Source organism: Colletotrichum gloeosporioides, assembly GCF_011800055.1.
Source record: "Colletotrichum gloeosporioides strain Lc1 chromosome Unknown consensus_28, whole genome shotgun sequence".
In the NCBI taxonomy this organism is placed as follows: Eukaryota; Fungi; Ascomycota; class Sordariomycetes; order Glomerellales; family Glomerellaceae; genus Colletotrichum; species Colletotrichum gloeosporioides.
In genome coordinates this window covers 82,401-97,223 of record NW_025544673.1, presented here as the reverse complement: position 1 = coordinate 97,223, position 14,823 = coordinate 82,401, and the positions used below count along the sequence as shown (strand labels likewise).

General features: G+C 56.0%; 1 protein-coding gene across 1 annotated transcript; it reads left to right on the top strand.

Annotated features, from left to right (window-relative positions):
• Positions 1-4,956: 4,956 nt before the first annotated feature.
• Positions 4,957-6,829, top strand: GCG54_00011935 (uncharacterized protein; the record flags this gene model as incomplete). The annotated part of the gene is made up of 3 exons (XM_045411824.1): positions 4,957-5,005; positions 5,236-5,871; positions 5,934-6,829. 3 exons carry the CDS (start codon positions 4,957-4,959, stop codon positions 6,827-6,829), a joined length of 1,581 nt encoding a protein of 526 aa, XP_045266697.1.
• Positions 6,830-14,823: the final 7,994 nt, after the last annotated feature.

Genomic DNA, 14,823 nt, shown 5'->3' with positions numbered 1-14,823 from the left:
AATGACAGCTCGGGCAGAAGGACCTCCCGTGAAGCTGAAGTGAGACACGCACGCCGCGGCCTGTGAATACTGCGGCAGCATTTAGACTCTCGGTCGGCGATCAAGGAGCCAACAGCTAATTACAGCCCGCCTACCTGTCGACCGCAGGTTTTGCTAAGTGTACGTTTATTTACAACGGAAGAAGAGGGTGGGAGACGGCAGCAGACAGACAGGGCTAAGGGCGATGCATACCACCCGCCACGAACAAGCATTCCGATGGGCGGAAAAAGCAACCGGAGGGGGAGAGAGAAAATGACATCGGCAGTTCAGCGGGCGGCTTCACATAGGATTGGACAACCGGAACCAGGTCCGACCACTGGCACGAATTTGACGCCATTCGGCCACACTGACGGCGCAATACTATGGGCCTCATGCTCATCGCCATTCAAGACAGCTCGTTGAATGTCTTGGGAGGCTTTAAAAATTTGCACGCTTTACGTACAACGAATTCCGAGGCTGCCGTTGAGTAGCCCGATTCGCAATGGATTGAAGCAGCGATTACTGAACGATGATGTGCTGGGGAGGTTGGAGACCGGTTGCGAAGTCTAGGCCAGTCGTGGTTTGGAATGATAGCTCGGGCGTTCTAGGTGCGAAGACGGAGGCTCGGCCGTTGATGATGAATTGTCATCGCGGCGATGGAGGGAGCGGTAAGTTGTTCCTGGCAAAGGCTCCGGTACTGGGCTCGTCGATTGGCATTTCCAATGTTTCTGGCGGGCGGCTAGAAGGCGTCTTGGTGGTTAGCCCGGCCGAGTATGCCATGGCATTGAAACCGCCGCGGCCGCCGTCGATTTCTCCAAGTGTCGTCCCCCGTTGAGATGCTAGAAGGCCTCAGAAGGAAACGACGCACGGAAAGGCTTCCTACTACTCGATAGCCCCCCCCCCCTCCCCCAGCCATTCCTTCTTGTTGTCCTTGCATGCCTCGTTATGTCGACCGATGTGGTAGATGAGCTAAGGGCCCTTTGGGTAGGGTTCCCGAGAAGTCTAGTCAGCGGCGTACCGGCGGCGGCAGCGGAAATGTTCCACGCTGGCTTGCGACCGGTCTGACTATGGTTTAATCGGTTTATTTTATTCCATGACACCACCTTTCTTTGAGGCGGCGACGGGGGGCTTTGCATTCTCACACCACATGGCCAGAAGAACAATCATCCAGCTAATCTCGAGGATGCGGAACAAACGAGATCAGTCGGAGGCTGGCAGTTGAAGCGTGCCCTGCGTGTCTCTCGCCCACACCCTCATCCGACACAGCACGAGGTGGTGGTGGGTGTACTGAGGTGCACAGCAAGGTAGGTAGGTACCTTAAGGTAAGGTGAGGGAGGGTAGAGCGTTCGTAAGGTGGACTGAGGTAGAGTGAGGCCAGGCACGCTAAGTTCCAGTTCCATAGCACCAGTCGGGCTGGCCGCCGCCGGAGCAGCTGGTGGGAGCAGGTTTTCGTGCAGGGGGGGCTAGGAAGATAGTTCACGGCAGTCGGGTACGTACCGCGAGGGAAAGATCCCAGAAGAGCTTACCTCCACTACACCTACCTAGCTTTGCGCGCCTCCATCACCTCACCTCACCTCACCACAGGCTGACAATGTCGAGTGGCCCAGTGGTTCAGTGACGGCGGACAGTGTGCTGCTGCTGCTGCTGCTGCTGCTGCTGCTGCTGCTGCTGTGTGTGTACCGCCGTATGTGTGTGTGGTGTGCCCAGTGTCCCCTGGCCGATACACGACCACTTTTTTTGCTGCTGGGCCGCGTATCGGCACCCATGACACTATGCCTCATTCGGCTCTAGCGTAAAGTTTATTTTGCAGCGGAAAGACGTACTGCCATGGGCTTCTCCACCTTTTCCCACCTCTCCCAAGGGAAGGGCCCAATCGTCTTCACCTCACCTGCGCTCCCTCAACCAATTTTCTCTTCCAAGTCTTTCAACTTGTGTGTGTGGGTGTGTGTACGTGCGCGCGAGCGTTCGTGTCTCTGAGCATCTCTTGCGAGAAATTGAGTGCGCAAAAGAGAGAGAGAGAGAGAGAGAGAGAGATGGAGACGTCCACTTGGAAACCCCGAAAGTCTCTCTCTTGCTCCTGCGCCGCGCATTCATCCTGCACGCCCGCCCACCCGCACATGCGGATGGGCTGATGCCGATGTGTGTCTACAGCAGAAAGCCGCCCTCCTCGTGGCGTCCCGCCTGCGCTTGAATGGCTCAATCAACCGACAAGGGCGACACAATGGCCATTTCGTCATAGTTCTGACGTCCCCGGTCATCGGAGGGTGTCCGAACATGCAGCTGCGAATGCAGTGCAGCAGGAAGCGCAGCTCAGCGCGGTGCCGTGCCGCGCTGAGAGCCAGAACCAGAACCAGGACCAGAAGCTGGAGCTGGAGCTGGACTGGAGCTCTGCTGATGAGCCATCCAGATTGAGGCTTTGCCCGGGGGGGGGCTACGCCTCATACACCACCACAGCACTGCATCGCAAGCCGCTCGCTACCAGACCATCTTCAAAGGTCCATGTAGGTAGAACAACAGACCAGCCCTCCGGCACCGTCAAAACCACACCACAACCTTGGACATGGTCTTTTTCCGCTCCGCAATCCGCATCCCGCAACCCTCGATGCAATACGGAGAGCATTTCACGGGGCATCGCCCTACCACCTCGTCTGGTCTGGGCGTTCCATGGGCGCGCAACGAGCCAGGAGCCCATGGGACTTTGGCACACAGGCCACCGTCATGGGTGTGGCTATTCCGAGCAAAAACCGGACCGCGCGCCCCCTGGCCTGCTCCAAGTCTCTCTGCTCTGTGCTCCGTTCCCAATTGCATTCCGTCAGATATGGTGGACGGAGGTGGGCTTTGGCCAATGTCCCAGCGATGGACGGAGGTGGGTATTCGCAGCCCTGGCTCCTGACCGGGAGGTTTTAGAGCTGCTGGCTGGCTGGTGCTGTCTTGTGTCTGTCCATCCATCTCCTCTTATTCAACGACTGCTCGTCCGTCCTCATCTCTCGTACACGCCCATGGATAAGGCGGGCATGGCATGGGAAGGCAAGGCAGGGTAAGGCGAGGCCAGACCAGGCCACTCCAGGTCAAGCGCGGGAGGAGAGGAGTCGACGTTTGATTTGGTGGTGCGGTGCCTGCTGTTAGTTAGTTACACCGTACTTTTCAACGGACCACCACCAGACACGGCAAGGCGAGGCAGGCTACCCAGAGAGGCAAGGCCAGGCAAGGCAAAGCAGGCCAGGGCAGCTGGGTACCTTTTCCTGTGGAACAAACCTTGCTTTGCCTTGCCTTTTGGCCTTACGGTTTACGATACAGAGTACCTTACCAACCAGGAGCCGGTTTCCCTTGTCTTCACCATGCTCTTTTGCAACTCTGTTCCAACCCTCTTCGCATTCTCCTCGTCACTTTTCCTAGCCCATCCACTTTGGATTTGGGGTGAAGAGCGGGCATCTCGCGGATAAGCCACCCCACCGGTCACTCATCTTCCAACTCGGACTCGAACAAGCACAAGGCCACATTCATGGGATAGGCCAGGCCGCGCCCACCCACCTACAGTACCACTGAGCTGTACGATAGCATCATCGAGCTCACTTATACGTGACAACAACGGCAAAAACGCCCGCAGCCTTCTTGTTTTGCTGTTGCGTGTTGCAGGCCTCAGTCCCATCTGAGCTTAAGCTCAGGGTCAGTCGGGTTCAGGTTCAGTCTCACAATGTCCCTCTCTCTCTTTCTCTCTCTCTCTCTCATCGAACCGAACTCGAAGTCCAGACGGATAGCTTACACGCTACGATGCAGTGCGATGGCAGAACGTGGTGTCCCATCTCATTGTCGTTACATAAGACCATTTTCATAATTTTCTTACACTCTCTATCTCTCATTTGTTCTTGCGCGCTCTCTCTCTCTCTCTCTCTCTCTCTTTCCCAATTCCTATGCCTTCCTCACCTTGGGTACGCCTTAGTGGACGCAATACCTCACTCTCGCATCTCTTGCATTCTCACGCCCTATCTTGTGCCACGCCCCCCCTACCCCCCTCTCTCCCGAGTCCACTTCCAGACTTCACACCCATCTCTAAGTTTCTCGGGTACGTACTGAGTACGTATCGTCTGCGCCATCGTACCCCTGGCTTCGACGTCTTTGCCTGTCCTGGGAGTGGAGGGGACATGGCCCCCCTGACCGTCTTGTCCCCTTCTGTACAGACCCCTGTGCCCCCATCAACCCCAGCTCATCCTAGATAGATCTGTAGGGTGTTCTCGAAGTGGGTTAGCAATTTGCGCCATGTCTGTGCCTAACATCAACTGTCATGTGCCAAGTTGCGTCTCTTCACCGATACTTGCCCCATCTCGCAGCCAAAAGTACTCGAGTACCGGTGTACTTGCTCTCATTTTCTCTGGCGGTACCGTGCCTAGCTGCCCTACCCTACCTTACCTTAGGACTGGGCTGCTTTAGCCCGGATGCAGCAATCCCCTCGAACCCCTGCTGCAGACCAACCTACCTTGCCTAGCACACCTGTCTCTCTCACTCTCTGCTTCTCCGTCTCTATCTCTTTCTGTGGCCCTCACGCAGTATACGCTCTACCTAGGTACCTGGTCCCTAGTAGACACTCCTCCTCAGCACCAGCAGCCCTTCCCACCCCCCCATGTCCCTTCTCCATGTACGTACCCCTCGTACTCTACCTATCCATCGCTCCCAGCTGCCCTGAAACCTTTGCCGGCGGCACTGGGGGCCCTGTTGTTGCGTCTGCTCTCTGTCGTCAACAGATCTTATAACTCAGATGCTGCTGCCATTTGATCCTCTGCGTTTGATCCCTGCCTCGTAACACGAACAACACACAACACTTCAACGCTCTCTCCTCTTCATATCTTCCAGAGTATGGCCCATACTGCCGTCGCCAACACTCGAGCAACACCTGTCACCAACACCGTTGTTACACAACACGACGACAAATCCCCCGCCGACATGACGCGATCAGCTTCCGCAGAGCCTTCGAAGCCGGCCAAGCGCAAGGGTACGCAATATCAACCATCACCAACATCGCCGGGGACCTCGACATAGATGCACTTGTCTTGTGCATCTGTTCATGACAATGCGCATCTGCTGTCGTGGTTGCCGCCGCCGCCCTCCTCCCTCTCTCTCACTCTCCCGCACTTGCACTGCCCTTCCTCCCTCCCCTCGGCGGGCCTTGCTTTCCTTCAATATCGAGAACCAGCATGTTGACTTGACGTTCCTCACCCACAGGCACCAGAAGCGTCTCTACCTTGACGCCGTCTCAGCTGGCGCGCAAGCGTGCCAACGACAGAGAAGCCCAGCGGGCCATCAGAGCCAGGACAAAGGAGCACATCGAGAGACTCGAGCGAGAGCTTGAAGAACTCAAGAGCGAACGCAACCGCGACCAAAGCCAGACCGTTCAGGAGCTCTTGCGCAAGAACAAGGCCCTTGAAGAGGAACTGTTCAAGCTCCGTGAGAGCGTGGGCATTCCCAACGGGCAGTCTTACCCAAACTCAGGTACGGCTGCCGCAGCTGCCTCGTCCTCTGCGTGGGTGTCTCTTGTTCGTGCTGACTCGGCTCCAGTATACGACGACAACCTCAGTTCTATCAGTGGGGCTGTCCCGAGTCCCAGATCTTCACCATTCCCATCAAACGGTGATTACAACGTGATGCAAGAACTCGGCCCCTCGTATGTGCCCATGCCGGATGCGTCAGAGTCATGGGGCCCAGGCATTCCCGTTTCCGTTCCCTCGACCGTTTCTAGCCCGTCATCGTCGGCCAACACGGACGAGTACGGCGCAGGCTACATCCCCACGAGCGTCCCCGCGCCGATGATGGACGCCCGTAGCATCCCGTCCAAGATGGAGTACGACGACGTCGACTCTGGTGGGTGTTCTTCCCGCATGCGGTGGTTGGGTCAACGCAATTCTGAGACGCTAACCACTCAGTTTCTAGACGCTGGCTACCCGCACAACCATCATCCCATGGGCCACCAACACGTTCCCATGGCTCATCATCATCAGTCATACCTCCCTCACCAGCAGTCGTGGAATTCGTATCCAACCCCGGTGTACTACCAACAACCGTCGGCCCATTGATTCGCCAGCCAGGCACCACCCTCTGGGAGATTCCGACACTCATCGTCCCGCCAACTTGTCGAATCGACCAGCTGTTGGTTGGCTTCATCCAGGATTGCCGCCGACTGTCCCAGCTCAAACCCCTTGACTCGCTCCTCCGACCTGCCAGGGTCAACATGAAGAACTTCCTCGAATACCATCCTACTTCACCTACCAATTCACCCCCAAGATGCCAGCTAGCCGATCTCGACCGTGCCGCTTCCAACTCTGCCGCGGCTTCCGGTGCCAATCATCCCATGGCCGAGCTCATTACCGCCCTCGTCAACAAGGCCGGCGTGACCAACGTCATCGAACGCCTCGCTGTCTTTGCGGTCATCCAGCGGGCCGTCGCTTGGCTGGTGCATCCGACGCGCGAGGCATACATGGCCATGGTACAAGAGCTCACGCCCAAGCCGATCCAGACGGCCATCCCACACCCGCAATGGGTCGACCTCATCCTCTGGGCCCCCTTACGCAGTGCCATCATCGAGCGGCAGGATGCATACGCAAACGAAGAATTCCAGGCCGTTTACTCGTCTAGTCTGAGGCTCATCAACTGGCCGTGCCGACCAATCGATGCCCTTGTCGTCGACCCGCAGTCTGGAGAAATGTGGCTGAGTGACACCTTCACAGCCCACGCCATGCGCGTCGAAAACTGGCGTCTCAATGAGAACTTCGTAAGACGCTACCCTGAACTCCGTGGCTGCGTTGCCGTCGAAGGGTCATAGATAAGGGCGGCCTTGGCGTTGCCCTGGTCATGGCACTACTACATCCTACCTGTTCATACTTCCTCTTCCACCCCCCGTCAAGCTTCTTGCTTCGTTTCTTGGCTCTCTTCGTTCTGATATCCACCTTGTTGCGGAGTCTCATGTTCAGCTGGAATGGGATGGGACACACTTTTTGCCGGAATGGTCTTTGTAGTAGATAAAAAAAAACACACCGGGTTGGTTCATTGTCGAGGCATTTCAAGGCGGCTGGGGAGCACGTCTGACTGGCTGGTTCTGTTTCTTCTCTTCACACGACTTCTTTTACACAAAAAATACCGGTGTCACGGGGCTCAGGTTGGAGGACTCTTGCGACCACAAGTTCTTTTTCTTTTCTTGTTTCGAACTTTGACGATTCTGCTTGTTCGTTGATTTTTTTTTTTTTTAAACCCCCGGGAAATTAGGAGAAAGACGGCGCTTTACAGGATTTGGGAGGTCTGGTTTTTTTTCTTGACATTGTCGTCATTGCAACGGGATATATCACACAACCATTGGGCGGAACTAGACTTTGGGGAGGGGGCGAAAGTTTTACACACATTCTGGGCAGGGATTATAAGAATGTGACCACTGATTTTATTTTATTTTTTCTGATGTTTAACCATAGTCAGTGGATTAGGAAAACTCACCTTGCCACGAGATACGTATAAAATTACACAATAAGCAAAAAGACAAAAGTTTTTTTTCCATCTGCCTATCCAGGCGTCGTTCAGTTGGCTCAAGGTTCAAAATCCAATCTGGTCCCGATACAGTGGACGTGGTAATGATGACTACATGAGTTGACGGGTGCAGTCGAGAGAGAGTATGTGATACGAGAGGGTGGGCGGGCAAAGGTGAGAGAGAGCGAAGGAGATGACAACATGGGACCGCCGATCATTCAAGACATGCTGTCACGCACCCAGGAAGGGGGGTAATTGAGAGAGGACTTGGGAGAGACCAAGACAACTTTGGATCGATGATTTTCCTGTTACCAACCAACCTCAGACAAACACCCACCCACAAATCCATCATCGTACATTGAGTTTTTATGAAGTCGGGTTTAGTTGACGAACCGATCCAGCCGAGAAATGTGCCCCGGTCCCTTCACATTGGGGACCCTCCATGACATAGGTTACAAGATCCAAGATCCAAGACTTTCACAAGACCCCTTCTTACATGGGTACAGACACACATAGAGGGAGGCAAGAGACGGACGGGAAGTGCCTTTTCTGGGCCTGGGACCAATCATAAGAGCTAGATTTGGTTTACTTTATCGTCCGTAGGCAGAGGGCGAGGGAGGGAGGGAGAGAGAGAGAGAGAGAGAGAGAGAGAGAGAGATAGAGCCGGGGGATGGAATGTGAGAGAGTAAGAGAAAGGTAAAAGAACCTGGCACACTCGGGTCGCACACAGCCTTGGCTTGGCGAACAGCAACACCGGACGAGAGAAGGGACCAGCATAGCATCGGCACAGCAAGAAGACAAGACCAGACGGGAAGGGAGCTGCCCGGCGGATCGCATTGATTTACCGCGAGGTATTGGATAGGGTAAAAAATAACGAAATGGCAGCACAGGGACGAGGACGCTCGCACACAACGACAACGACAGGGACCTAGACAAACCGGGGGCCGGGATGAAGAGGCAGCGAGTCCGGCCAGGGGTGAGGCGCCCTTGCCGCATGGTAGACGCACATACCGCGCGCAGCAACATCCAAGCCGCCCGCCGCCGCCGCCGCCCAACCGTCCCGTTGCAATGAACATCCGCCTGCCTTGGCCATCAAACATCAATCTCTCTCCGTCTCCTCGCCCCTCTCTTCTCCCCTCCCCAAAGTCTCCCCATCCAGAGACGGGTAGAGATGAGGGCGTATCCACCCACACTCTGACATGCCTCTCACGCCTTTCTCCCCTCTCGCCAGTAGTTCACCCTCAACCGGGCGCTGCCCCTGTCTTGCCTGCCCGCTCACCTGTTCCCCCCCTCCCCTCACTGTGATACTGGGAGCAGAAGGTGACAGCATCGTCGGTTTTCGCCCTTGTGCAGTGGTATTGCTTTGACCTCTTCTCCTCAATCTCACCCAGAAGGGAGGTACACTACGGGGCCAAGGGTGCGAGAGAGTTGTCTGTCTGTCGTCCCACGCATTGCTGTGGAGAGGCACATTTCCCTTTGCTGCCCACAACAAGCACGCACGCACACGCAAAGGGTGATGTTCCTGGGAGAGGTACCCTCTTTTCCCGTTCGGTCAATCAACCACTCAATCAATTCTTCAATTCGGTAATCAATTCATCGGGTCCCGAGGACTGAGCAAATCCCGGAAGCCCCCAGGGCTGCGGCCATCGCATGCCGTGTACTGTACTTGTTCCCTTTTTTGCTTTGGGCCTTTAAATATGGTCGCTGTCTGTCTCTCTCAAAACGGCGCCAAAAAGTCCCAAGCAGCTAGGTAGACCACCACATATACCTTGCCCCTCCAAAGAGCCTCAAATAGCGCGGGCGCGCGCGCGAGGCTGCCTGTCATTGTTGATTATGATGACATCTCGCTGTCGGGAATCCCTTAAGCGCATGCTGCTATCTTAAGCGATGGATTAGCCGATGGGAAAAGCAAGCAAGCGAGAAGGAATCCCTCCGACTTGGCAGCTGATTTGATGAGAAAATAAATAAAAATAAAAACAGGGCCCAACCAGCTTGTCGCCGTTCGCCGGTGAATGAATTGGGAGGAGGAGGAGGGGACGGGGGGGATCTGATTGATGGGGAGGGGATGAGGGGGAGCCACAGCTCCTGGAGACTGGGGTGGGTGTGGTTCTTTCTGCTACACTAGAGGTATTCTTATTCTAATTTGAGAGCGATTAAAACATGGGACCGTCAATAGCTGAAGAAAAAGAACGGATCGGACGGCGGGCGGGTGGTCAGATTGATGGCCCTGCCTCTCTGCTTTCACGATGTTTGGGAACGAGATACCTATCGCACAAGGAGGGCCTCGTCGACGCCGATCTGAATATGGGTCATCCCACTGATGCCCCATCCGTCTGCGCCCTGACTACCTGCCTGCCTGCCTGCCTGTCACCCCTTGACCGTTGGAGGTGAGGGCGTTTTGGGCTTGAATGTTGAAGGAGGAGAGATGGGAAGGGGATTAAAAAGGAAAACGACATGGGATATGCCGTGACGTTGAGTGGGTTCTCCCTCTTCTGCCTTTTCAGATGGAACGGCATCCACTTGGGTGGTGAGGACCCGAAGACTTGTTGCACGAGTTAAGCCTCTCTCTCAACCCTCTCTCGAACCACATCTGGGCCCTTCCGTATCTGGGCCGGGCGTGTGCTCCTGGGCGCTTCAGTTCTATTGCCTGTCTGTCTCCATTGCAGAATGTGGGTTTGTCCCAAGTAACAGACCCGTCACCTGTGAAAGATGCAGCGGAGCCCTGGAGAATGGGAGACAGGCACATACAGTACATACACGCTCGGAGGGGGTGAGAGAGAGGAAGATAGAGAAGGACCAAGGTGACTTGAATTGAGTCCAATGTACATAGTACTCAGTAAGGTGATAACAGCGACAAATTGACCGCCATTTCTGGACTGGCGTGTTTCCGGCCGGGTCCCGTCTACGACCGTTCTGGACATCTGGGGCTGTCGAGGGAGCCACAGCTCTTCTCGTTTGACCTGGGAAAGGTATCATGTATCGTGGGACAGGATAATTGCAATGGTACGGGGAGAATGGGCGTGCGCGCATGCAGGGGCGGGCGAGTGCGAGCGCTCGTCGTCGTGGGTCGCAGTGGAAGTGAAGGAAATGTAGAGTGGGTGACAAGGAGAGAGCGCGCCCGGAAAATGGGGTCACTGGCAATCAATACAAATTGCTTCAAAGGCCAGCCGTATGGGAGGGGAAATTGGGGAGGGATGGGTCCAGTTCGTTGGAGGTCTCGGTTTACCAGACCTCTCTTTGCCCCATCCTCTAGGCCTGGGTCTCGTTGGTCTTATTCAAATATGAAGAGCAGCAAGGTCGGGATTCCGGAAAAAAAACCAGTCAAGCGTGAGTGCAAGTAAGTCACGACGGGTTCGCTGGACTGGCCGCAGGTGTGGTGTGTGTATGTGTGTCTTGAACCAGTTCCAGTTTGCGATCCACTCCTCTCCACAGGTTCTTCTGTCTTGGAGCGATCGTTTGGCCGTCCGACGCCTTGGCCGATCTCGAGCGGCGGACGGAGACGGATGTAGCGTAGCGCATCGGGCCAAGTGGACGGGATGCGATCTGGTGTCTTGGAAGGTCTCAAATTCCTTCGAGACAGGCGCTGGGCCTGGGCTAAATGGGCGGCTAGACGGTTTCTCAAGCGCATCGACCCTGATCAGTGATTCGAGACGACTGAGCTGAGTTCAAGCCGATGGTGTTGCGATCGCTAGCTATCAGAGGAGGTCGCAACGCGCAAAGGCGTGCAACATGCTTTCACCCCCTGCCTCCATTAATCAGACAGTCGCGTTCGAAGATGCGTCAGAGCATCAGTGTGATGGTATAGAGTTTGGAGCGTTCCAAGGCAAGAGTGTTTGAATACGTAAGTGATGTTCACAACGGCGCTAAACATGGATTAGAGGCACACAGTCTTGGGTCGAGTGTAAAGTGGGTAGACGAATAGACGAGGAACCTTACTGCGCGCGTTGAGATACGTCTGAGACGACAATACGTACCATCTCTACCCCAAGAGGCGTCGGCACCGCGCATGCGCTTCGAGGCTCGGCCGGCGGCTTTCCTCGAGCTCGTCCATTCGGGGCCAGGAATGCTAAGGCCGTCAGAAAGCAAGAGCCCCAAGCCAACGACGACACATGTAGATATTCGCTACAGGGCGAACAACAGCATTGTCAGAGAGACATAGCAAGTGACGGGACAGGCCCGACAAGGACAGACAAGGTCAGGTTGGGACCGGGGACGCACCGATGCAGTGAGTGAACGGCACCAGGACGCCCCGTGGGCTCGGGAAGAGTGGACGCGGACGGACCATTTGCCCGCCTGCTCTTCCCTACGAGGACGACAGGGTTGGCAGGGTCGACGATGACAGGGTGTGCAGGGTTTCAAGGCGTTTGGCGGTTCTTGTGTTGACAGGTGATTTATTTGGGTTTTCTCGTTTGGGTCTCTCGTCGTCAGGGCGTTCTGGGCGTCTGGGCATGACGGAGGTAGGTACATAGGCTAACTACTCCAGGTGAGGATGGGATGGGATGGGATGCAGGAGGAGAGACAAACTTGAGGATATTGCCGGAGGGTTGATGCGTCGCCCACTTTGTCCCGCAGGAGACGGAGGGAAAATGCAACGTCGAGAACCGGGGGAAAGGTTGAGCTGACCCGACGATGGTGGAAGGTGGATGGTTGTGGTGGCTCTCTTCTGCGGTGGTTGGAAGTTGGAATGAGCTTTGCCCCGTTTTGGAGCTGCTGCTGGATATGGAGAATGGAGCTTGATTGATCCTGACCCCTGGTGCTGGGACCGACTAGCAGTCTGGCCCTGGAAAGATGGACGAGAGAAGTGGACATGAGTGGGTGAGCACCGGAGGCTTTCAGGATCCGGACGTTTTTTCGATGATGTAAAAGTACGGCGGACAATCCCCGAATGGCAAGACGCCGGACAGGGCCGGAAAGTGCCGAGCAACTGCCAGCACGGAGCACCTAGGCTGGCGATCCCGCCAGTTATTTGGGTCCGGTCAACTGGTGCGCAGTCAATGGAGATTCTTCAAGAAGGGGCAGAGCTCGAAGCTGGGGGAGAGACAGAGTCGCAGCTGGAACTGGAGCAGCAGCGGCAGCAGCAGCAGCCGGAGACGGGATGATGGGCCTTCAGAGATGATTGATTGCCCGCCCTTTCATCTCCACCAAATTGCAGGAGAAAGCCCACACACACACACACACACACAAACACTTTACCTACCACTTACTCTTTCACACACACACTCGGACTGGAGAGACTAGACAGAGTGAACGTAAGATTCAAGACGGCGGCGGTAAGTGACGATTGACAACAACGGACGGGGGTGGTGGAGGAAGGTTTGAGTGAATCTTGACCGGTCCGGCTATGCTTCTTACCCGAACGTTACCCGTACCCAACTTCCCGTGCCAAGCGTTTCTCTCCCATATTAGACGGGAATTTGAGTTTGAGGATGCCTCTGGGCCCTGCGACGGTGGCAGGGCCATCTTTTGTCCTATGTCCAACAGGCAGGGTTCTGCGCTTGCAGGCGTCTGTGACGCGTCCCAGGATGACGAGGACCTTTGGCGGTCGCCTATTAGGTAAGGCGCTCTTTCTTTAGACGCTACCCAAGGCGCAGGGTAGGCCAATGTTTTGAAAGAGACCAAGTGCGAGGAACAGCCACCGGTTTGCCTTGTTGTGGGCAGTGTAGGCGAAAAGCGAGATTGGTCGTGAGGTCGAGGTCCGGGGAGCGGGAGAGAGGAGAGAGTACGCAGTAGGTACGAGGGTGTGGAGGGGCAGACGCGCGCGGGAGCAAGAGGCCAAGAAGACATGGTAGGTATCCGTAGACAAAAGAGAGCAAACGGTATCCATAGTCGAGAATGAGAGTCGATGGATGTCGGGTCCGTGTCTTGGAGAATCGGACTCGGGAGAACACTGGAGGCAGAGCAGCCGCACAGGCCACTCGGCATCCCGAAAGGTCGTTGCGTTGCGGCAGGTGCGGTGCGGTGCGGTGCGGTGGGTAGTGACCAGGTTTGGCAGAGCGAGCAGTAGTGTGAGCAGTGTGAACATGGGAGCTGGTTCTGGTGCCGACGGCGTTGGCGATGGTGATGGGTGATGAGCCGATGAAGAACCGGCGGCCGACGTAGGGATCGCAGGTAAGGTAAGGTCCAAAGTATGGAGGAGTCCGGCCGGAGGATAACCATACGGAGGATGCAGTCTCCTGGGCAGGGCACTTGGCGTGCCTAGGTAGGTATGGTAGTAGGCCTGGACGTTGCAGCGCCGGTGCAGCACCGATGCAGGAGAAATGTTCTAGCGCCGACGATGGAATTTTCTGTGAGGTGAGGCGTAAACTAAGCGTACGGCACAGCAGCAGGTGCGGTGCGGTGCGGTGCGGTGTTGGAGGCTGGAGGCTGGACGACGGCCGATGCGATGGATGACGGGACGTGCAGGAGGGAAAGCTGGCTGGCTGGCTGGCTGGGATAGGCGGGCAGGGGGTGGGGGTGGAAGGGCATGGAGGCAGGCGGAGGTAGGCAGGCAGGCAGGCCATGGAAGCCCCAGGCAGGCACACACGAACCACCTCAGACAGGGCAGGACCAAAGTATCTCTTGCTTTAGGTACATCTGGGCGGCAGATGGGCAGGGGCGCCCAAAGTACCTGCCTTTCTGCGAGTACCTGACCCAAGCCAATGCCTGTTCCCTCCCACCTTACCTAAATAACGGAATTCCCAGGAACTGCCTGCCCAGGGTAAGAACCTCCATCCATTGTGCCTGCCTACCTTACCTCACCTACCGTTTGCTCCGAACCCAACCGACCCGACCTCCCATGCCCCTGCCCTTCTTCTTCTTCTTACTGCGTATCCGTACCTTAAGGTAAGGTACGGTAGGTACCTATCCTTACCCTACCTAACCCTACCCTATCCTTCCCGTCGTCGGTCGTCGTCTCCGTCTCTGGGTGGTCTACGTTCCCGTTCCCATTCACCTATTCCCTTTCTACCCTCCTTCCCCGTCCCCAGGAGCACATCATTGCGTTACTCCAACAAGCCAGCGGTCAGTCTGCTACCCAGCGGACGCAGTACATCATCATACCTGGCTAAGGCATCTACATGCAGGGCAAGCTAAGATACCTTGCTGGCCAGCCCTCGACTGTCCCGTCATCCGTCATCCGCCTCTCCATCCGCTCCTGCGCTGCAGAATCACCGTGGGGGAGTCGGGGCAGTCGGGGGAGTCGGAGGGGCTTCGGATCTGCATCTGGCCAAGTCTGGGTCCAGAGTCAAAGATAGCAACGGAGTATCCGTAGGCTAGCAGAGATAGAACGTCCAAGTTAGCTGCTGTTAGTTAACCATGCAACAA